This window comes from Musca vetustissima, unplaced genomic scaffold (genome assembly GCF_032173495.1).
Source record: "Musca vetustissima isolate MV318-11 ecotype Yass unplaced genomic scaffold, APGP_CSIRO_Mvet_v1 utg14942, whole genome shotgun sequence".
Lineage (NCBI taxonomy): Eukaryota > Metazoa > Arthropoda > Insecta > Diptera > Muscidae > Musca > Musca vetustissima.
The window spans coordinates 220,698-245,211 of NW_026882070.1; the positions used below are offsets into that span (position 1 = coordinate 220,698).

At 34.1% G+C, this 24,514-nt stretch overlaps 1 protein-coding gene across 1 annotated transcript in view; it reads right to left on the bottom strand.

Annotated features, from left to right (window-relative positions):
• The window catches only part of LOC133328235 (protein sine oculis), a 57,270-nt gene that overhangs the window by 8,246 nt on the left and 24,510 nt on the right, over positions 1-24,514 (bottom strand). Inside the window, exons 6-7 of the mRNA XM_061536783.1 lie at positions 3,440-3,941; positions 3,271-3,382 (exon numbers count right to left, since the gene is read on the bottom strand). Coding sequence (XP_061392767.1) covers positions 3,271-3,382; positions 3,440-3,941 — 614 coding nt within the window. The remainder of the gene's footprint in view (positions 1-3,270; positions 3,383-3,439; positions 3,942-24,514) is intronic.

The window sequence follows — 24,514 nt, forward strand, 5'->3', positions numbered from 1 at the left end:
ATGGAGTAAAGGAACTGTATGGAGTAAAGGAACTATGTGGAACAAAGAGCAAAGGAACTATATATGGAAAAAATGAAAAAAATAGAACGATGAAAGAGAGAGATGCAAAGGAACTATGTTGGAGTCGGAACTATATGGAGCAAAGGAAGTGTATGGAGTAAAGGAACTATATGGAGCAAAGGAACTATATTAAGGAACTAGTTCCTTTTTAAAAACGGAAGAAGAAAGATCGATTCGCTAAGTGAACTAGATTGTTTCAATTATTTTTAACTTTTATGCATTTACAATGATTGTGACAATTCAAGAGGATTGGAACTATCTTGCAATTGTCTTCTTGACAATCTTGTAGAGTTTTATCAATAAAAAGATAGAGCGCCTTCAGAATGAGATGATCAGTAGATCGTTGGGAGTTACGACCACTTCACCGATTCATGTGAGGTATGCCCTAGCTGGAGAGCTACCCCCCAAATATCGAGCTAAGGTTCTGACAGCCAAAGAGATTATTAGAAATGTGTACGACAATGAAAGATTATATGAGATAGTAGCGGATAATCCAAAGGTTAAATCCAGTTATAGTGCAATATTTTACGAGTTTGACGACATCTTCCAAAAGATCAGAATAGGGACATGTGAATATCAAGACAAATTGACGATCAGAACAAATCTTCTACCCTGTACGAAGCAGAATGCTCCTGTTGATGTAATATATGCCATATACAAATGTGAGATGGTATATTATAGAAGTAATGGCTTCACCATTTTTGCCACTGATGCTTCGGTTGGACGTGAGACCTTGCGGCCTGTAAGGCTCTAGGCTCTGACAATTTTCTGGTTGCTGAATGTCACAATTTATTGAGGAGAGCAAATGTGTACAGATGTCATGTGGTTTGGACTCCGAGTCATAAAGGCACACTTTTTAATGAAGTTGTGGACTTTTTGGCAAAGCAAGCGGTGGATGCAGGTGCACCAATTGTGGCATTTCTGTCCCCGAAGGAGGCGATAAAGCAAATAGAAAAGAGAGTAAAGGACATGTGGAATGAAGAGTTTAAAATAATTTCCTTGACAAAAGGCAGATTCTTTTTCCAACTCTGCCCTGATGTGTATAGCAAACCATGGTATTGCAAAATCAAGTTAAGCCCGGAGGAAACAATATTAGTTAACAGACTCATGACAGGACACTCGTACTGCAAAGTCGATCTACATCGCATAGGTGCCAGTGATTCCTGGCAATGCGATATATGCGGTGTTCCTGAAGACGTGGAGCACAGCATTTTTACTTGCCCTAGACATAATCAATTAAAAACCACTTATCCCAACCTTTTTCCCATCACAACAACCTTATGACAATCCTGAAATCCACTGAGGAAGAGCTATTCAAGTTATTAATTCGCTTCATCAAAGAGGCGAAAATTCATCTGTGATCCTGATCCCTATCCCATTCCAACCTGTGATACAATCTGTGATATTAGTTTAAGTTTTTAACCTTTTTGGATCAGTAACTAATTTTTGACGTTTTTTCCCACTCCCCCTTTTTGTCCCCTTTTTCTATTTATTTCCTATCTTCAGCAGCCTTGAAAGCGCCTAGAGGACTTGGAGATTCTACCCTGTGTGACCTGGAAGCTTGTTTAGTTCCGGAAACCCTTTGGCTGCGGTTAGCAGTTTTCGTCACTACATACACCTTATGCACTTGGACATCTCTCAACCGGGAGGTCGTAAGTCGGTTTAAGTCGATATATCTAAATTACATGATTGCTCTGTTTCAAGCATTTATATTATTAACGTACCGTGTATTATCGTTCTTGTTTGTTTTTTTCATCAGCTGTTTGTGGCAGCTTTCGTTGTGATTCTACAGTTGGACTGTGGACTACTATTAAACTTGTCTTTTGTACATGGTGTACGATCGTTTTTGGATAATACATTTTTGGAAGAAAACCTGGTTCCTGCGGCCTTAAGGAACTGAGGACCGCCTTCAAACACACACACACACACACACAATCTTGTAGAGGTTCTTTGTTGCTCTCTGGAAGTAGCAACATCCTCTAAATAAGTATAATACTATTCATTTTTTTTTTTGGTTTCAATTCTCTATTTCTTTTTAATTATTTTGTACAACACAAACACTTTAAATTTGCACAAACAAATAAGGGTACACAAAGTATGAAAAAGACCCACAGTTGATTAAAAAGAGATGCCATATTTCAAAAATGTTACTCCTATATTTTCTACGATTGGAGGATTTTTCTCTCGAGAGAAATGCTTTCCGTAGGAATAGAATTTCTCCCACATTTTGGTGATTGGGCTGTATATGTACATTTTTATTACCATGAAAGAAATAACAATTTAGTTTATTATTTTTAATATTTATTTTTTATTTACATTTTCTCAGTTTTTCATTCATTTTTTTATATTTTCTTTCAATATAAGTATTCAATTTTTTCTCCTTGTTTTTTTATTTATAAATAATTTAAACATTTTCGTTTTATTTTTTTGTTTCTTCTATTTAATTAAAAAGTAATTTAACAAAAAAATTAAAATTGGAGATAAATGTCTATAAACTACTTAAAAAAATAATTACTACAAAAAATAATAATTAAAATTTTTTTATAATTATAGAATTAAATTTTGCACGTTTTTGATTTTTGTTGTTGTTTGTAATTATAATTTTATAATATTTGTTGTATAGATCTTATTAATCATTATTAATATTTACAATTTTTGTTTTCTATTACAAGTTATTGGTTTTCTTATAAAATGTTGCATACATAACCTCAAAATGTGCTATTACAAATATTTTATGTATGATTTTTTTTTAAATTTGCAGTAATGGATATGGATGTGGACTTAGTGCGGAATAACTATTTCTAATACAATTTGTCTACTATTTTTATGTTTTTTGTATTTAGAAAGAGATTCGTTGAGCTGATGCTGCCTGGGAGGAATGAGAAAGTTGTTAGCCGAATTTTTGAGGTTAGAATTTATTTAATTTTTAAAGCAGAGCCATTTTTTTGAATTAATATTTATAATTATGAAAAACTATAACAACTTCCTCTTTATCTTTTTTAATAGTTTTGTTTTTGTTTGATATTATTTTTCACTGTTATAAAACTGTTATACACCTGATCTACTATTCAATTTAGCCGTGGGGAAATATTCTACAAAAAAATATCCAAAAAGAAGGTCAGAATTTTTTTCAAAAATAAAAACTTTGTTGCTGTTGATCTCTGTATGCCAGGGATGAAACGCTCGGAGTATCCGCCGTAGCTGTCCCACTCCCCACTGTCTCTCCAGCCACCTGACCATCCGCCTGCACTTCACCTGCCACTTTGGATGTCGTCGCCGCCGCCGTTAACCATTCGCTATTGCCCGTACAAATGGCATCTAACTAAAATCATAAATGTTGATATTCGCTCATATCGTAAATGGGCATGGAGCTCATGACATTGTGTAGGTGGGAGTAGGCAACGGCCGCTGGCAGTGGTGCCATTTGGCTGGCAACATTCCCTGAACCTTTGACGGATGCGGCAGCAGCAACGGCGGCGGCCGATAATGCTGGACCACCTATCAATTGGGCACTAAGCGCATGATCCGCGGCAGCCGTAAGATGTGATGTGGCCAGGCTATGTGATTGTTGTTGTTGCTGGTGGTGTTGCTGCTGCTGTTGCTGATGATGATGGTGGGTGTGATGATTACTAAGCGTTTGATGCGGATTGGGTGATAATTGTTGTGCTGAGTGTTGTTGTTGCTGCTGCTGTTGTTGTTGTTGCTGGTGATGATGCGAATGCTGGTGATGTTGTGTTGTGGTGTGATGATTGCTACTACTATTGTTATTCGGATTGCTGTTGGCAGAACTGGGGCCACCGCCGCCATGACTTTGTTGCATGAGAGCACCTTCCATTTCTGAATCACTTGATGAGTCCAAATGCTGTTTATCGGAGTTGCCACTGTAAAGAAAAAAAAAAACGGGAAAGGGTAATTAGTATTTTATTCACTTTGTGGGAGAGACAAAATATAAAAAATAATTTCTAAAGGAAATATGGTACAGAAATCCGTAATTGGACATCTGGACATTCGTCAGATTCTTAATCAATTGCCTGAATTGTCCATGAACCTTTGGAACCTCTGAAGAAAGTCTGGGCCTTGGGATGAACTTCTTTAAAGAAACTCTGGATTTTTCCCAAGGAAATTATGGAGTTTTGAATGACTCTTGAATAAATATCGGTTTCCCAGTGTCTCTTAAGGCTGTTTTAGGAAAATGGCGACCAACATATGTACACCTATTAAAGAAAAATCTACATTCAAGGAAAATCACATTCTCGTGAGAAAATGTCAGATTTTCTAAGGAACTTCTCTCGACTAAAAATAAATCTCACCTTAAAAAACGGAAGTTTGAGGAACAATGGCGCCCAATATTTAAAAAAACGGAAGGACAATTTCCGAGTCTATTAAAGAAATATCATATACTAAGAAAAACCTCAGGTTTTCTTAAGAATTTCTAAGCTAATTTGGTTTTTTATAAAACGGCGCCAACGTATGCCATGCCTTCAATGAAAAATCTCAGAATATCTCAAGAGTTTCTCAGGTCAAACGTAGGCCCTCACCATTGGCGCCCAAAATATATAAAAAACGGAAGGAAAATTTCGGAGTCTATTAAAGAAATATAATTTTCAAAGGGATCTTCAGGTTCCTATGAAAATCTTAGATTTTTATTAGAATTTTGTAGACTAATGTCAAAAAGCGAAGTTTGATAAAAATGGCGTCCAACATATGAAATAAAGAAGGAAGAAACCCACGTATACTTGAAGGGGAACTTCCTAAGACCATTGCCGGAGTTCCAATGGAAGCAATAAGAAATTGAGTTTTTGTTGAGACTGTGCTGTTATCAATGTGTTATAAATAATGGCGCCCAATATAAAAAATGGAAAGAAAATGTCGAGTTCTTCTCAAAAACTTTCAGATTTTTATAATAATCGCCCAGACCAGTGTTAAAAAGCGAAGTTTGATAAAAATGGCGCCCAAATGAAAGGGTCTTTTAAATAAAATCTCAGTTTCAAAGAACCCATGAAGACATCAACAAATAGAACCGTGGTTTCAAGGAGAAAATTAAATACTTTGAAATTTCGAAAGATTATTTGTAGGAGTTCCAAATGAATTTTATAAATTTTCTAATGCCATTCCGCGTATTCCAAAGGGAGTATTAAATGTGTTTCTTATAGAAACTGTAGACCAGTGTCAAAAAATGGCGCCCAACATATAAAAAATTAAGGAAAAATTTCCGATTTCTTTAGGCACAAAATATCCTAAGATTTTTGTAGGGGATTCAAAGGAAGTCATAGAGAAATTAGTATTTCAGGGAAAGCCTTGATAATAGAAATGGAGCCCAACATATGAAATAAAGAAAATCGAAGTCTCAAGGAACCCAAGTAGACTTCAATGAAAAAATTTCCGATTTTTTATTAAGGCTTTTGGGTCATATTCAAAGCGCCTCAGATTTTCACCAAGATTTTTTTCGTACTTCTCAAGACAGTAGCAGAAACGTTGATGTTTCCCGCGGGAAGCAAAGGGGCTCCGAATTCAGAGTTTTTTTAAGGATGCAGAGATGTTTCTAAAAAATTCAATTTCATTTCTAAAGTGATCTGTAGAGTTCAATATGAATTGCGTTAATTGTCCAAGGGACTCATGGAAATACTCAAGGTTCGTAGTTTCCAAGGAAGACTTGGCGTCTTTTCCAAGATCTTTTTAAATGTGGCGAGTTTTCTTGAAACCTGTGGAATATTGTAGGAAACCTTGGCTTTTCCTGCGACCCAAAGGAAGCAATGCGATTTTTTATGGGATTCCGTTATTTCCTATGAAATCCATTGCCATTTCTCGAGGGATCCGCAAGTTTTCCTTTGAATCGCATGAATTTACCAAGGAACACATATATATAATTCGGAAAACTGTCTAGTGAATTTGATAAGTTTCGTAGGAGAACTTAGAAATTTCTTGAGTAGAGTGTTGAATGGAGCAATCTTGATTTTTCCTATAATGCAATGGGGTTCGGAGTTTTTTTTAGAGAAGCATCGATGTTTCATAGGAAATCCATTGAAATTTCGAAAGTTATCTGGGAAGTTTACTTCAAATCACGGCAATTTACCAAGGAACTCATTGAGTTTAATAAAACACTCCGAAAATACTCGAAGCTACATAAAAACTTCCTAGAGAAATCGACAAGTTTCTTAAGAAGCAGGAAACGTTTCCCAGGAAAACTTGGTGTTTGATTTTCGATTTAAAAAGAAATTTCATTAGAAATTGGTAATTATTCCTAAGAGCTTTGAGGTTTTCCTTAAAGAACATGAACATATTTTAATATTTCCTTAAAGGTCCCTCAGGATCACAAAGGAACACAAATTTTACAATAATTGATAGCTACATCTTCCAACAGGTCTTGACACTAATTGACAATTGCTATTCAATTTGTTATGGTATCAACTTTTCAGCTCATAATTTAGATACAAATTGTTACTAGTTCAAATGTCAGAGCAAACAAAATCCTCTCATTCCTGCCTCCGCCGAGCACTTAAAATGTAATACAATTAAACTCACATATCTATTTTTAACAAATTACAAATGACATTTAAATTTAGCTGTGACCAATATCCAGCAATCTTGTCGAAGTCAACTTCAATCTTCAACGCATCTCCAAATGCCTAACATCTGTGATGAATTAATAACAACAATTCAAAAAATTATTTGTGTCACATACAATACATCCGATGCCAGTAGTCGTGAACTATGAAAGGGAGTTTGTACACGATGGCGCCCAACACAACACCATACTACAGAAAAACGGAAGGAAATAAATGATAATACCATTTAAGGTTTCAAATTTACCATAATATGATCTGAATATCTTTAACGTCTCGCTACCTCTCTAGGGACTATTGCCTTGTGTGTGTGTGTGGAGGAAAGTGAAGAGTCACTTACCGTCACTGTTTTTTTGTTGTAACTCTTGACTTTCAACGGGGGACGCACACTTCAGGAAATGTTTGGAAACAATAAAAGCACTTTAGGTGTTTGATTTCAAGTACACACAAATACAACAACAACAAAGTGAAATATAATTCCTAACTCCCCACTGTGTTACACCATGGAAAGTCAATGTGTTTTTATTTTAAACAAGGTTCAAGTGTTTGCATTTGTTTGTTCGTATGCCAGGGAGAAGGACGAAGACGACACTAGGGTATTGTAAAAAAATGTTACAATTGAAGCTACTAAATGCCAAACAGGTATTCACTGGGGAGTGATGACAAATTTTTAGGGTACCGTATAAATGGCTACTTGAAACCGAAGCTTGACCATGAAAATTCTGAAATTAACTGGAATAGTTCTGAAGGATGCAAAAGCAACTCAACCTTTGTGAGAATTTCTCAGGACAACTGTAGGTCTACGTCTCCAGATTTCCTAATGCAATTGCGTGTGTTCCAAAGGAAGCAATAAATACATCTGATTCTTATAGAAATCGTAGACCAGTGTCAAAAAGCGAAATTTGGTAAAAATGGCGCCCAACATATGAAAAAGGGAAGGAAACTGTTGCTCTTAGTTTCAAGGAAACCATGAAGACGTCAATGAACATGACCAGGATTATGAGGAGAAGATTACATACTTTGAAATTTACGAAGATTATTGAAGGAGTTCCAAATGAGGTCATGAAATGAGTCGGAAACCAAGGAATTTTATTAGGGTTCGCAGGAAATCTTGCTGTTTCTTTTGTAACATATAAAAATAAAAAAAAGAAAGAAAAATACCTTTTTAAAAACAATTCTATTTCAGAGGAACCCACATCTGGCTTCTATGAAAAATCTCAACTTTTATAAGAATTTCTCAGGACAACTGTAGGTCTACATCTGAAAAATTCCCAATGTCATTGCGTGTGTTCCAAAGGGAGTAATAAAGGCACCTGGTTCTTACAGAAATTGTAGGCCAGTGTCAAAAAGCGAAATTTGGCTAAAATGGTGCCTAATATATGAAAAAGGGAAGGAAAATGTTGGTTTTAAGGAGAAGATTAGATATTTTGAAACATGAAAAGGATGTCATAGGTAAATGAGTCAGGATCCAGTGTATTTTATAAAGGTTCGCATGTTGGTGTTTTTTCTCAGGACAACTATAGGTCTACACCTGAAAATTTGGTAGTTGTGGAGTTATCTGATTCTTATAGATAATGTAGGCCAAAAAGCGAAGTTTGATAAAAATGGCGCCCAACGCATTAGAAAATACGGAATGAAATTTTCAGATTCTTTTAATGATAAAAATATATACATTTTCAAAGGCCCATAGCTGACTCAGAATGTTAGGGCGGTTTTCGAAAAATCGATGTGGTGTTCAATAAAGCCGAGGAGCTTCCAACAAAGCAGCAGTGCTTTTCTAAGAAATCCTCTTTGTGGTTTGAAGTTCGTGCATTATCAAGAAGAAGCTTGTGCGTCTACAAGGCTTGTGTGGGAATTCAAGGAGCCTAAGAGACAGTACAGTACTCTATGTTTTTATTCATATGAGAAATTTTGCTTTTTTCCGATATGTTCCTGTAGAAGTCTGAAGTTCGTGCGTCTTCAAGTAGAACCAGTTCACAGTAAATATAAGTAATTTCCAAAAAATTCTTAGGACTTGTGGATAATTCAAAGAGGCTAAAAATCCGTAGAATTTTCTAAGGTTTTACTTCACTTGAGAGATCTTTTTTCGAGATGTTCCAGCGGAACTCCGTGAACTTCAAATAAACCTGTATCTAGTTGGCTTCTAAGAATCCTTGGAGTAAATTTTTTAGGACTTGTGGCTTTTTCCTACGGTAGTCTGGGAACTTCAACAGTCCCTGTGTCTAGGATGCTTCTGAAAACCCTTGGAGTAAAATTTCAGGATTTGTGGAGAATTCAAGAAGGCTAGGTACTTGTGGTACAAAATTTCTTCGGAAAAAATGTCGCCCAACATTTTTTTCTGTATCAATATATTCATAATTTCTTATGTTGATATGGCGACCAACATTTATAAGACTAATTTTCTAAGAGACTCGAGAAGTTCTCTAGGAAAATCACGGAATTTTTACGTAAATATTCGTACCGTTATTATGGAATGATCCGACTATAGGAAATGTCTTAGATACTCCAGAAGTTTTCTAAAAAAAATCTCTGTTTTCTTTCGAATTCCTTTGATTGGCGCCCAACATATATTCCCTATTAGAGTAGTTTTCTAAGAAACGCGGAATTTTTCTGTAATGAAGTTTTGGGAATCCCTTAAGAATTCGAGAAGTTCGAGAAGAGGACTAAAGGAGTTATTTGAAAAATGCGTGTTTCCTAATGAAACCGTGGAATGGTCCGAATATAGGAGTTATCTTAGGTACTCCCGAAGTTTTTTTTCTAAAAAAGTCACAGATTTCGTTAAAATTTCTTTAATTTTCTTAAGAACCATAAGGACTGTCTAAATATTTTTAGAAGTTATCAAGTGAATCATAAATTAACCTAAGGAGGTCACAATCTTTATTCAAATTTCCACATCCCTAAGCTTACCAAAAAAAAATCAACACTCTTCAAAAAACAATTCAAAACTGTTGCTGACAGACACACTCAAACACACAGATCCACCCTCAGCCAAGTCTCCTTCCAACCACACTTTTAAATGGCGTGGTAATGCATTACAATGTAATAGCCACTTGAGTAAATTGAAAAAGATGTCAAGAGATGAGAGCTCGGCTGATTAGGAAGTCACAGGGGGTAATATGACAAATCGTTAATTCATTTTGGCAGTTAACAGCTGATAATGATCGCAGCTATTCGGAAAATGGGGGTTGGGTTACTGCTAATCCAATTCTAATAAATATGAGAATTGTGGCAATACAATTCACCACCTTCTGGTAATGTGGGGAATTTTTTATTGCTATTTTTGAATAACTCATTTTGTATTTCTGTTAGTAAGCCAAAGAGAGAGACAGAGAGAGAGAGAGAGAGTGTGTGTGTGTAATTCAAATTTAATGGCATCACTTTTTTTCCAGTAATGCCAATTGAGTTTGATTGTTTTCAAGCTCAAATTGTGTGTTTACTTTAGCCGCAATTCTCCTTTTCATTTCATTGTTTGTTGTTGTAGTTGTTGTTTTCGTATTATACATTTTCATGTTGGTAATTTGATACGACAGTCTGTCAGCCAGCAGACCCCTCCTTTGGCCCACACAATAATGGTTTGGCAGTAATTTTTCTATATAAGGAGAAAAAAAAACAACTAAAACAAATACAACCACATTTACACTTTGTTTTATATATTGAAAAACCATATTTTTTGTGTAAATGTGTGTAAATATATGTTTTATAATATGTGTGTGTATCTGTGAGAGTGACCGTTCACCGCCGCATAGTCATTCATATATTCACTTAGTCGATTTTTATTCACTAGAAAACCAAACAAAAAACTGCAATTCGTTCTCTTTTTTTATTGTTGCTGTAGTTTTTTTTTGATCGCTTGCAAGGTGTTTTTTCAATGTCTGCTTTATGGGGTTTGCGATAGCTAAAAACCACAAAAACCAATAAAAAAGAATTACGAACTACTTCATATTGTGTGTTTTTTTAATGTGTAACCGATAATGGTGATGTTGAGTAGATGATAATGGCTACCAGCCAGAGTGATATGAAGGGTGAGGTTATTTTTTTAATATTTATATGATTATATGCCAAAGGTGTTGGTTGGTTGGTTGGATTACAAAAGTGGAGGATTGGTTTACAGTTTTAAGAGTTGTATTTTGGGTTTTAATTCATAAATGATGCGTTGATTGAAGGCTATCAAAGAGAAAAGCGTTCCAAGACATGCTAATCGGCAGAAGAAGCCACTGCCTACATAGTTGCTGTTTTGTTATTTACCTCAATTTTACCATGATTAGGATTGAAGATACTGGAAACTCGAGAAAAAATTTGAAATATTTCATATTGTTTTTTAATGTGTAACCGATAATGATGATTTTGAGATGATGATAATGGCGTCCAGATATAAAGGGTGAGGTTATTTTTTAATATTTATATGATTATATGCCAAAGGTGTTGGTTGGATTACAAAAGAGGAGGCTTGGTTTACATTTTTAAGAGTTGTATTTTGGTTTTTAATTCATAAATGAGGTGTAAGTTGTTGATACCAACTCAAAGTGAAAAGCGTTCCAAGACATGTTAATTGACAGAAGAAGCCACTGTTCTACATAGTTGCTTTTTTGTTATTCACTTTCAGTTGTCCTACCTTGTATTAGAGTGGCATGGTTAATAACTCAAAATACCGTAGTTGTATTGTATTGTAAGAGAAAATATTAATCTAAGATATAGGAGGAGGTGTTTGTTTAATTACAAAAGAGGATTTTTTTAATTTTATTTCTTTTGTGATAATTAATATTGTTGTTGAAACGTTCCACATCAGGTCTTTTGGAAAATAAATAGGTTAAATACCACGATTCTATAAGCGTCATACAAAATATTCGACTTCTATGTCAAAGTGGAGCTCATTTTTCAATATTAATTTATTTACTTTTTTGTTAATTCATAAATCAGTGCTCTTTTTAAGATTAACGTAGCCTATCAAAGACAAAAGCGTCCCAAGACAAGTCTATTAATAAACATTAGATATCGAATGGATTTAATAGTCTACTTGCGCTATTAGTGTACGGGAATACACACGTAGCCTATCAAAGACATAAACGTTCCATGAAAAGTTTACGGAGAAACAAATGGGTTAGCATTTCAAATACCATAGTTACATGGCAATAGACAGAAGGTATTTTATCGAAGGTATTAGGAGAGGAATCCAAAATGTGTGGGTTTGGATAATTATAACAAAAAGGGGAGGTATTGAAGCATAAAACCAGCATTTAGAATACTGATTGAATCTAAATTGTTTTTACATTTATAAAGAGATGTAAGATTGTTTTAGCATCGATATAAGTAGGGAATTTAATGAGTTCCTGGACTTCTTCAGGAGTTAATGTGTTACTCAAGATAGTCGGGGAAATGATCGAAGCTCTAAATGGTTTATAACTCCCAGGTAAAACAGTATTAAAGGTATTGTTAGATTTTGGAAAAAAGTGAAGTTATTTTCTAACGAATGTAATGAGTTTCTGGAGTTTCCTAAGAAAGTGAATGTGTTACTCAAGATATCCGAGGAGCTTCCTTTAAAAACAAGGCTTTTTAATCTAGCGAATGCTTTCAATTCTGTGAGAAATCGTTGGAACGGGAGTTTATTCATGGAGGATCATGGAGGATCATGGAGTATAGTTTTTAAATTAACATGTGGGATTTTTTTAAAGAAACTGGGACAGTTTTTAAGAAAACTCCTTCGTATTCGAAACTAACAAACGGAATATCTTAATTTAGAATAATTTTTAAGGGCAAGCTTGATATTTGAATGGAAGCCAGGGGCTATTCTAAAAGACCAAGAAGTTTATAAGAGAATTATAAATGTTTCTAAGTCGCAGAGGACTTAGAGTGGAAAGGTTTGTTTGGAAAATGTCACATTCTTTTGATAATAATTTCAGAACAGTAATAGATAGCAAATGTTGTCCGGTGCCTTAGCGTTCAAAGCCAGGTTTATCTGGTTTATTCCATGGAAGAAAAAAATATTGTAGATTGTATAAAAAAAGATCGTCACAATCAGAAAATTCTGCTTTGAAAACGGATGTTCTGGTGTGGTGACAAATGTCGAAATTTGATACGATTGAATTTAATTTTTATATGCTATTTCACAATAAATTGGATATAATACAACCTTTGACCTTGAAACGTGTCACTTAACTAAAGGCGAAACGCGTCGCATAAGGGTTTGAATGCAATATTTCTCTGACTTTCCTTTTCATTGCAACTTCGGTCAAATTTCATACGATTACATGGGCTCCATCCATGTAATCGTATGAAATTTGTGGAAACAATGAAGATTTGGCTTTAGAACCTCCAATTGGCTTAACCACATGCTCTGCATACGTTTTCTGAGATTGAACAGAATTTCTGGTTTTAAAGTTGATGTGTTCCGAAAATTACCATATATAGTAGAATGCAATAGAAAACTCATCTAAAGATGTTTTAAATAGATCTTATAAGTCTTTTGGTGCTACAAAGCAATGTAAAGCATTTCGCGCTCAACGTATACATTTTCGGAAGTTATCCTTCACAAACGTAGCTAAGAATTTAAGAAGAAACATGATAAATGGTCTCTATTTCAGTTTCCTTTGAACATTAACCGTATATTGAGAGTCTATCTAATTTTTTTGTTAATTTTGATTGGCATCCAACATTTATTCGGAAAATTTGGTCTGAGAATCACTAATTGGTTTCAGCGCTTGCTCTGGGACTGTACACAATTTCTGGCTTTTAAGAGGATGTGTTCCGAAAATGGCCAAAAATAATAAAATGTAATAGAATACTCGTCTAAGGATGTTTTAAGTAGATCTTATAAGTCTTTTGGGGCTACAGATCAAAGAGAAGTAATTGGCGCCCAACGATAACATTTTCGGAAGTTGTCCTTCACCGACGTAGCTAAGAATATAAGAAGAAACATGATCAAATTTTCTCTATTTCGATTTCCTTTGAACAATAACTCGGATAATGAGGGCCTATCTAGATTTTATTTGTAATTTTGAATTGACCATTAACAGTTGTTCGGAAAATTTGGTCTGAGAATCATTAATTGGCTTCGGCTCTTGCTCTGGGACTGGAAACAATTTCTGCCTTTGAAGTTGATGTGTTCGGAAAATAATCAAATAGAATAGAATGCAATAGAAAACTCGTCTAATGATTTTTTTAGTAGACCTTATAAGTCTTTTGCTGCTACAGTTTAAAATAAAGTAATTGGCGCCCAACTTATACATTTTCGGATGTTATATCTATACATACGTAGGTACAGTATAAAAAAATAAGATATGTTTGCTTGCTTCGATTTCTTTTAAACATTCCTATGGATATTATTAAGGGTCTTTAATTCTAAATTTTTTGATTTATTCAAAAAGGAATATTTTCTGTATGTGTTTGAAGCTAGTTTAAGAATGGCGCCCAACGTTTTGTATTGGATTAGTGAAATTTTTTCTGTTTATATCACAAATAGAATCCCGTGCGGTTGCGACATATATGTTTAATGCATTTTCAGCGAACATTTACCAAGATGTTGATAGATATCGACTAGATGTAATCCTTTGATTCTGAATAAAATCTTTTATTAGGATTGGGAACTGGATAGCGTAGGATTGTTTGAGAGCATAGAAGACCCCAATTATTCTTCAATAATTGTGCTGACAATTATCTTCCCATTGTTATACCTTTACTACAAAATCAATCGATCCATATGACCTAATTTTTCCTGAAATGTTCAATTCTTCGAAAACCCTGAACATTTCTATAACCATCATCTTTCGGTATTTATCAACGGCAAACTGAAGTGAAAAACATTACAAATAAAAGACAAAAACCTGGTAGGGGAGGAATGATAACAAATGACAACACGGCGCATTATTGAATCATCATCACATCATATCATACACAATCTGTAGGTATGTATTTATTTACGAGTATATTTGTGTGTGTGAGTGTTTGTGTTTGAAGAATACTTTCATTTTACATTACCAATTTCATTTAGACCATACCGAAAACATGAATATTTTTTTTTGCTTTCAAATATTTGCGCTTTTAGTTGTCTCTCTCTCTCTCTCTTACTCTAACATTGAAACGTGTATGAGAGCTTGTGTATTTGCATTGGTGTGAGTGCCAGCCTGCCAGCACTCAAAGGATATCAAATTACACTACAAACGATAATTATCATAACAATGGTACTATGTTTGTGTGTGTGTGCGCTGGGTTCATACTCTTCTCTTCGTTCCACTTTTGAAGCCGGTGACGATGATGACAGCGATGATGAATACAAAATGTCAATGACGACTACCCAAAAAAATATTGGAAACTGAACATTCTAATGCTGCGGAGAAAAATAGGATAGGACAAAAATTTCCTTTAATGGATTAATGGGTTCGCCGTACATAGAGTTGGCCTTAAGGATTTGTTTTTCCGAAATTTGATTAAATGGGGGATCTATGAAGAATATGGATTCTAGGATATGTAATTTTCTACGATTTGAAATATCATGAAGGTCTAAATATCTATATATTTTGTATATTAGTTTCTTGGTATATTTTTTTTAGGATATAAATCTGAAAATTTGACCCCACGTTGGGCGCCATTCGGGAAAATTACACTTACTTTTGTCCCTTAACATTTTTTAGGATATTTTTATTGTATCTTTAAGTGGGAATTTTTTATAAAGCTTAGTTTCTTAGCATATTCTTAATAAACAAAAAATATTTGAGCATTAACCCACGTTGGGCGCCATCTCTACATATTTAACATCGTGGACATTTTTATCGCTTAAATATTTTGAGAAAATGTTTGATTTAATTTCTTTGTATTGTTCTGAGAAACTACAAGAGTTGGTCATTATCCTCACGTTGGGCGCCATATTTGAATATTTCACTTTATGTGTATTTTTTGCCATTGAAAAACTAATTTTTCCACATGAATGCTCAAATTCATTTCATATTTCATAGGAAATATTTCCTTCCAAAACTTTTTTCAGGCCAAATTTCTTAAAAATCTCTCTTTACACTCTTCCATTTATGCCATGATTGTCTAGAAAGAAAAAACCACACACACTTCGTTGGTGGCCTAAAGAAAACCTTGCATCTTTTGTTGCTGTCTCCCCCAAAAACAAAATCCACATTTAATTCCTTATAATTATTATTATTTGTTGTTGTTGTTTTCTTTGCCTTCTGTTCCATCATTCCCTACATCTTCGCTCTCCTGTCAATTTCTGTTTTTGTCGCATTAAGCATCATATTTCTTATAAACATATAAACAAGTTGAATATTCGAACCAAAAAAAAAAATTATCAAATTACGAGATTATGTTTATATGAAAAAGAAGAAGAAGAAGCAGAAAAAACACCGAGCTGGCCTCCAACCATGATTGTTTATATTCTTCTTCTTCTTATTCGTCATTTTATTGTGTGTCTTTTATTTTTGTTTCATATAACCGTTTATTAAACAAAAAAACAAAGATTATGAACAACTATTCTATTGTGAAGTTTTGAACAATTCTTTCGCTAAAAATTGTAATGTGATATTTTTGCGAATTATTATTGTTCTTTACCGAACAGCGTATTTTATATTTAACGGTATTTGGTGTAAAACTCAGGGAACCGTTTTCTTAAAAAAAAAACTAAAACAAAAAATGCCGACGGGTTTCTTTTAAAACAGCAAGGTAAGTGATGCATAGAAGTGTTGAAGTTTTAAGAAAAAGTTTCAAGGTCGATCGGATTTTTAAAAATTATTTTTAAGGACTACAACAAGCGTGATTTTTAAACAGCTTTCAAGTATTATTGCAATAGAGAATATTTAAAAATTATTTTTTTAAGGTTAAACCTTGAATATACACAAAAATCCACACATAAATTGAAATATTCATAGATGGCGCCCAACATGGGGTTTATGCTATTTTTTGCTTTTTAGGAATATGATTAAAAAATAATATTTTTTAAAATTCAGTCTTAGATTAAAGATAGTTTTAAGGTTTTAAATATACATAAAATCAACGCATGTCGTGAAATATTTATAGATGGCGCCCAATGTGGGGTTTATGCTTAAATTTGCTTCTTTATTAGAAATAAGCTTAGGAAATAACACTTATAAAGATAAGGCTTAGAGATACGATAGTTCTAATAATGTTCAGAGACAAAATTAAATTTTCATACATGGCGCCCAACATGGGGTCTATGTTCACAATTTCATATTTAATAAAAATGTACCAAGGAACTAAAAACCAAGAAAAATGTACTCTTTGAAATTTAAAATATTCTTAAAATTCCAAGGTAGTTAAAATCGTCGGGGAATAAAATTAAATTTCCAAGGATATTAATTTTTTATATTAAAATATATAAAAAAAATATTTATAAAAATGCAGTCTTAAAATTAAGATAGTCTTTAAAATATGCCGAAAAAATGAGACAGATTGTCCGCTAAGTGAAATAGTTCAAGATGGCGCCCAACGTGCGATTTAGTCTAATCTTTTTGTTTATTAGAATTATTTTCGGAAACTAATGTTTATAAAAATTCGACTTAGAAATGCGATAGTCCTAAAATATATTCTGGAATTTTATAAAAGATAAATAGAAATGACATTTTCATACATGGCGCCCAACGTGGGGTAAATTTTCAGCTTTACATATTTATCAGAATTATACTAAAGGATGCTGGATTAATCAATCTTCCCCTCAAAAATTATTATTATTTGCTTTTTTTTAGAATAGGCCCCAAAATGTCGATTATAAATTTCAATATTTTCGGTAGTGGGTAGATTTTTTTTTGCAAAATTTAGCAACATCAGCCTAAAGTTTCGTGGTAGCTCCCATATAACGGCGCTTTCCAAATTTCGGTATTTTGGTATAGAATTGACTCAAATTTAATATTTTGCGTTATCATTGGGTGTCAAATCTTCCTACCTATAGCGCCCATACAATGGCAACGCAAATGTTTTTTTTATATTTTGAGGATTTTGTTACGCACAAGGTCCTAGCCAAACCTGGGATTTTTGATGCTGATATTTGATATTTAATATTATTTTTGGCAGCACATATATAAAAGTCCCGATCGGTTTTAGGTATATTAAATATCCATGGTGGACATTATTAACAATTCGGCCCGATCGAAACGTGCATTTATTATTCGAAACGTGCATTTAATAAAAAATTGCATGGCTTAGCATAAGTTGGGATTTTAAAAAATATTTTGCAGGGTCCCCTCGAAGTGTGGATATTTAAAAAAATATTTTTCAAGGTCTCCCAAATCGTGAATATTTAAAAAAATATATTTTTTCAATCGATGTAAAATGTAATTGTAGCCAATTATAACTTTTTTTTTTAAATTATTTACGTGTTTTCATTATTCAAAGTACATTTGTCACGTTGGGCGCCAAGTTCATGATTAAAAAATCCAAAGGAATTGCCTAAGTTTTCAAACAGATGAAGTTCAATTTATGAACAACAGTGTAATTGATTAGATTGCACAGAGATAATGGATGATTTTACATATTTAATTGAAAATGGCGCCCAACGTGGAGCTAACTGAGAAATCTTTTAAAATAATATTTATTTTCTAATAAAAGACTTTTTGAAAGTACTTTTGTAATAGATATCTCAATCAATTATTATTATTGGACTATTCATGTCACGTTGGGCGCCATTTTCGAAATTTTTATTATACAGGATAGGAGTTTTCATAGGAATATATAGGTGCAATTTTGGTATTAAAAGCTTTTTGAAAGCACTTTCGTACTAGATTTCTCAATTAATTAGTATTATTAGACTATTTATGCCACGTTGGGCGCCACATTCAAAAATTTAATATGCTACCTGAGAAATCTTTTAAAATAATATTTATTTTCTAATAAAATGTGCTTTCAAAAAGCACATTTGTAATAGATATCTATTAATTAAAATTATTGGACTATTCATGCTACGTTGGGCGCCATATTCGAAATTTTTATTATACAGGATAGGAGTTTTCATAGGATTATATAGGTGCAATTTTGGCATTAAAAGCTTTTTGAATGCACTTTCTTACTAGATTTCTCAATTAATTAGTATTATTAGACTATTCATGCCACGTTGGGCGCCACATTCAAAAATTTAATATGCAGTATAGGTGTTTTCGTAGGGTGGTAATTTTATTTACGACAGTTGATGAATTACACAAAATTATTATAAATGGCGCCCAACGCGATTATTATTATTCAGATGGTTTATAAAGTCCCCTCCAATTGGTACATAAATACTCCCTACACCCGTTTGGCAAGCCTATAAAGTTTTCCTGTTTTAGGTGGTCTATAAAGACTCCTTTCAGTTCGTCTCTAAAAACTTTCTGACCTTCAGTTCCTCTATAGATACTCCCTTCAGTTCGTTTTTTTAATTCCCAGGTTTTCATTTCAGTTTGCCCATAGGTGCTCCCCAGTGTTTCTAGAGTCCGAATTCCTGCTTCACTTCCCTCTTGCCATCACCGGGAAGGTTACATATCCACTTCAAGGCTAATTCTCCTGAACCATGAGGTAACTTTCTTACGGTGTATTACCCCATATATCACTTCTCATGTCCCCGTTGCAAAATTTTGTGATTATGTGTGTGTGAGAGCACACACTCATGGGTATGTGTCATACAAGTGAGTGATTGTAGTTTTTTTGTTAGTAGGGCTGTGTTTTGTTTGTTTTACAACTACTCCTCGATGTATTTGTCCCTCCTTCCCTTTGCCTCATTCCTTTGCGATCTTTGCTGTTGCAGTTTTTTTTTGCTGTTCTGCTGCTGTTTGAATGGCTGACTGCCTTCATTTGTGGAGTTTTATGGTTGGGTGGCGGGTATTTTATGAAAGTATCAAATTACCGCTTTTAGTTTTTCTTTCATTATTCGCTTGCCTTTTTTGCTGCTTTTGTTTTTTTGTTTTTTTTTGTTACGCCGCTGCCTGCCAGCCAACACTGGCGTTGATGTTATTATAGTTATTGCTGTAGTTGGTTGTAGTTGTTGTTGCTTGTTCATTGTGTATATGATAATGTGCGTGTATTATAGTTGTTGTTGTTGCTGCTGTTGTTTTGAGAATTTGCTCTTTTTGTGTGCCCTTTTGTTCTCCACCACCACCATCATAATGTCTGTCGCCAACGGTTCTTCTCCGTCGTCATCGTGGTCTTTAGTTCATGGTTATGAGTTTTGAATTTTTGGTTATAACATTTTATATGGGAATTGTTGGTGCGGGGAGAGGTAACTTAATTTTCGGATGAGATTGTAGTCATTCCACTCCCGTTTTTCGTTTAAGGTAAATAGTGAAATATAACTTAATGGGGTTAAATTATGAGGTCTATGGGGAATCTAAATTTAATGCAATGTGGCAACTCTAATTACAATGAAGAAAATAGTCACTCCCTATAATAAAGAAATTTTGTTATCCGGGCTATATATGATCTCATAAAGCCCCATGTTGGGCGCCACTTTACACAATTCTTCAAAGAGGAAGAGAAGACAAGATAGACTTTGTAGAGCTGCAAAAGAAGTGTCTATTGACGAGCTGTAGGAAGTCTCTATAGACGAACTAAGAGGAGCTAAACGAGACGACCAAAATGGGGGCCTCCATGAAGGGAGTCTGAAGGATGGAAGTACTCATAGCAAATGCTGTTATCAACTTTTTGTTAGAACTTTCGTTCCATAAGCCGAGCTTAAAAAAGATTTCCAGGCGCTTCGGTCTTTTGCGCAGTTTTTCCAATATTAAAGACCATATTCGGCAATGTTGTCTTCCCCTTGGTCTTTCTATCACACTCGTGGCCTTCCCCTTCTGCGTGAACCATCAGCTGGTTCCAGGGACGTACGCAGGGGGGCGGCCCGGGGGGCCCGGGCCCCCTCCGAAATGAAAATTGTTCACAGTAAATTTATGTTCGCAACAGCGATTTTTTTCATTTTGTACTACCAGTTGTACTACTATTTATTAACTGATTAAGGAATTTGAACAATGTTGCATCCAAGCAAATGAGACTTTTAAGAGATTTTGGATTTTAATGTAAGTTATTATGTTGGGCGCCACTTTGATAACATATATTTTAGAGATTTGCCACAGCAAATTTGAGGAATAAATTCTACATTCTTATGTCAAATGTGGGAGAAAACATTTCTTAGCGTAATTTTCTACTTTTTCATAAATGGCGCCCAACATGGGGCGCCATTTATCTCAATATTTTTTTTTTGTTGGAAGTACTCAGCAGATTCTTGGAGGTTATGGAATATATCATTTATTTATTAACTGATTAAGGAATTTGAACAATGTTGCATCCAAGCAAATGAGACTTTTAAGAGATTTTGTATTTTAATGTAAGATATTATGTTGGGGCTAATGATCAATTACTACTATTTTTGTAGAAAAAATTCCAATAATTAAATTAGAAATGACATTTTCTACCTCAATCTTTTACTCGATTTTCTTTTGTTTGATATTTTTTTCCATAAATGGCGCCCAACTTGGGGCTAATGATCACTCAATTTTTTGTTTGTTTCTAAATTTAAAATTTTCATAAATGGCGCCCAACTTGGGGCTAATGATCTACTTTTACTATTTTGGTAGAAAAAATTAAAATTATTAAAAATTTGCATCTGTCATTTAATTTTCCAATTTTCAAAAATGGCGCCCAACGTGAGACTACCACTAAAATCTATTTTCTTTTATAAAAAAAAACTGCAATGAATCCAATTTAAGAAACATATCCTTATTAGAAAATAAACGACCAGCAATAAGACTATAATGTAATATATTAATTCCATATTGGGCGCCATTTTGATACCATGTACATATATATTTTTTACCCAAATGAGGCGACTATATTCTACCCTTTTGTCAACTAAGCAAGAAAATATTTTCGCCCAACATGGGGCTACTGATCAATCGGTAAAAAAATCCTATGTATTTTAAAAAATAATTTTGTACGTCAATCTCTCACTCGCTTTTTGCTAATTTCATAATTTTCCTAATTGGCGCCCAACGTGAGACTACTCCTAAAATATCTTTTCTTTGATAAAAATTGCAATGAAACCCATTTATAAAAAATATACCAATTAGAAAAAGAATCCTCCACATTTGCATTTCAGCTCCCCTCTAGAGTCCTACGCCTACCTTCAAACCCCACTATTTTTGTATGCATCATGAAAGAACGTATTCAGATTTAGCATTTTGGCACATCTTTATAATTTCATATTCATTTAGGCGTGAAAACAACAGGCAGCAGTGGCGGCAGTAACAAAAATTGGAGTAAATTTTCTTCGCCTCTCATCCCTCAAAGTTGCATGCAACACATTTTAAATGATTAAACAACACGAATCCAATCCAACAATTCAACACATTGCCCACAAACAACAAAAAATAAAAACAGAACACAAGAAGCTGCTGTTTGCCACAGAATTTTTGTGTGGATGTGGATATGCATGTCTGCAGTTCAGTTTAACCATTCCAATAATTGTCACACTTTGTTGTTGAGTAGCCCAGTCAGTCAGTCAGGCAGCCAGCCAGCAGCAATTACTCCACGCCTGCCAACAATAACCTTTTTTCTCTTTTTTGGTTTTTGACAAAATGGTCATACAAAGTATGCAATTTGAGTAAAAAAAACAACAACAAGGAGGAGGGGAAGACGATGTAGAACTAAGAAAATGTAAAACAAAAAAATCTTCAAACAGGCCAAAACGGTGTGTCATCTCTTGAACATTTTTTGTAAAAATATGCCTGTGATGTTGTTTGAAAAAAAACCATCAGAGATTGTAATGATAGAGATAAGGTCGGTATATTTGAAATAAAAAATAAATATATATTTTTGTGCAATTAGTTTAAGAAAATACGAGATTTACGCATATATTTACATCTAAGGGAGCAGAACCAAATAAATCTGACAGGAAATCGTAAAAATGTGATTTACGTTATCAGATTAGAGATTTAGAGATGCCAGAAACTGAGAGGTGAATGTTTTTAATTGAGCCATAAGATTGTCGGCGACCTTAATTTGCAAATTTGTACTCGAAAACAATATTGGGTGTTCGCTTTTAAGGATTTTAAATGCAAATAAGAAGAAGAATCATGAAGGAAAAAATTAATAAAAGTTGAATTCTTTTGCAAATCGATAAGAGGAAAATTGTTGATAAAAAATAAATATGGCGCCCAATTAATAAAAAATATAGAAAATCTATTCGAAAAAAATGAAGAGCTTCACTTGGGCCCTTTATTATGTCCTGATCTGGCTTCTCATCTGGCAGTGGAATATCAAGAGAAGGTTTACGATTGCCGTAAATTTTTGTGAAACTTATACATATGTAGAAGAAAAATTTCTATTAAGGATTATAGAATGTTTTACACTTGTCAACAAATAAAATATTTTTTTCTATGGGTCCGTGACTCGTTTACTTTCCCAGTTTTTAAAGTGGCCTCCTCGTGAAATGGCGCCCAACATTAAAAAGGTGTAATTGAAAAAAATCAATTTGTTAAGATTTTTGTCCAGAAGATGAGGCAAAAAAAAAAAAAAAGGCGAAATCAGCAAACGAAATTGTTCTACAAATGGATAAATATATAAATAATCAACTCATTTTGACCCTCGTGAAATGGCGCCCAACATATAAATATATAATTAAAGGAAATCAATTTTTGAAGATTTTGTATAGGTAAGGAGCATGGGTAAGGAGATTAATTAGTTCTCATATAAAATCTCCTTATCTCCTTATTTTTCTTATTTATTTTTGCAGTGTAATAAAGAAAATGTATACTACTTAAATGGCGCCCAACGAGGGCGCCATTGAACATTTTTGAACATTTTTTGTAAAAATATGCCTGTGAATGGCACCCAACGTGTAGTAATTAATTAGTTCTCTTATAAAATCTCCTTATCTCCTTATTTTTCTTATTTATTTTTGCAGTGTAATGAAGAAAATGTATACTACTTAAATGGCGCCCAACGAGGGGCTGGTATAAAAAATTCAAATCTTAAACTTTATCGCCAATTTTTGCTTGCTAAATAGAGAATTTCACGTTTTCTAAAAAAAATTTAATTCTGTTTGGAAGAAATGAGAAATGAGCTCCCCAAAATATCAAAATGGCGCCCAACACGTGTCAAATATATTACATTAATTTGTTGGCAAAGATAAAGATTATTTGCTTACATTTAAGAATGATGCTTGGCCTTCAGCTCGTATATAAAGAATCTGCCGCTTAGATCCTCGATAAGGACAGCCTTCAGCTCATCGATAAAGACGCCCTTGAACACAGCCTGTTTGTAAAGACTCCCTCGGACTCATATATAAAAACTAACTACTCTTCTGTTCGTCTATAGCCCCTGCCCTACAACTTGTTTTTGAGGGTTCCCTGTTTCAGCTCGCCTATAATGACTGCCTGAACTTCAGAACGTCTTCAAATAATCCCTCCAACTCGTCTACAATACAGCTCGCCTATAATGACTGCCTGAACTTCGGAACGTCTACAAGTAATCCCTCTAACTCGTCTATAAATACTGCCTGCAGCTCTTCGTTTCGTTTATAAACCCATTCCTGACTAATCTCTAAAGACTCCCAAGGTCTACTTTGCTAAGACTACCTCTGGCTGCAGTTCATCTATAATAATTTCCAGCCCCACACCTCTTCCATAAAACCCACCTCCTCCTTCTCCGAAAAAAAATCTCCCTTCGCACGGTTTTCTTTGTGACATTGATCTCCGGCAGAAATTCTCCCTGGAGCGTGTGTGTGAGGCTACTTCCCCACTTAATCCCCAATGTTTACAGGTTAACTAGAGGTTTTATCTCTTAGTTATTTTGTTTCGAACCCTTTGAAGTTATATTTTCTTTTGATATCTATATTTGTTGTTCCTCTTTTCCGTTTCACATTCAATATTTATGTACTTATTATAATCGTTTTCTCTACCTCTCTCAGATTCCTTCACTGCTCT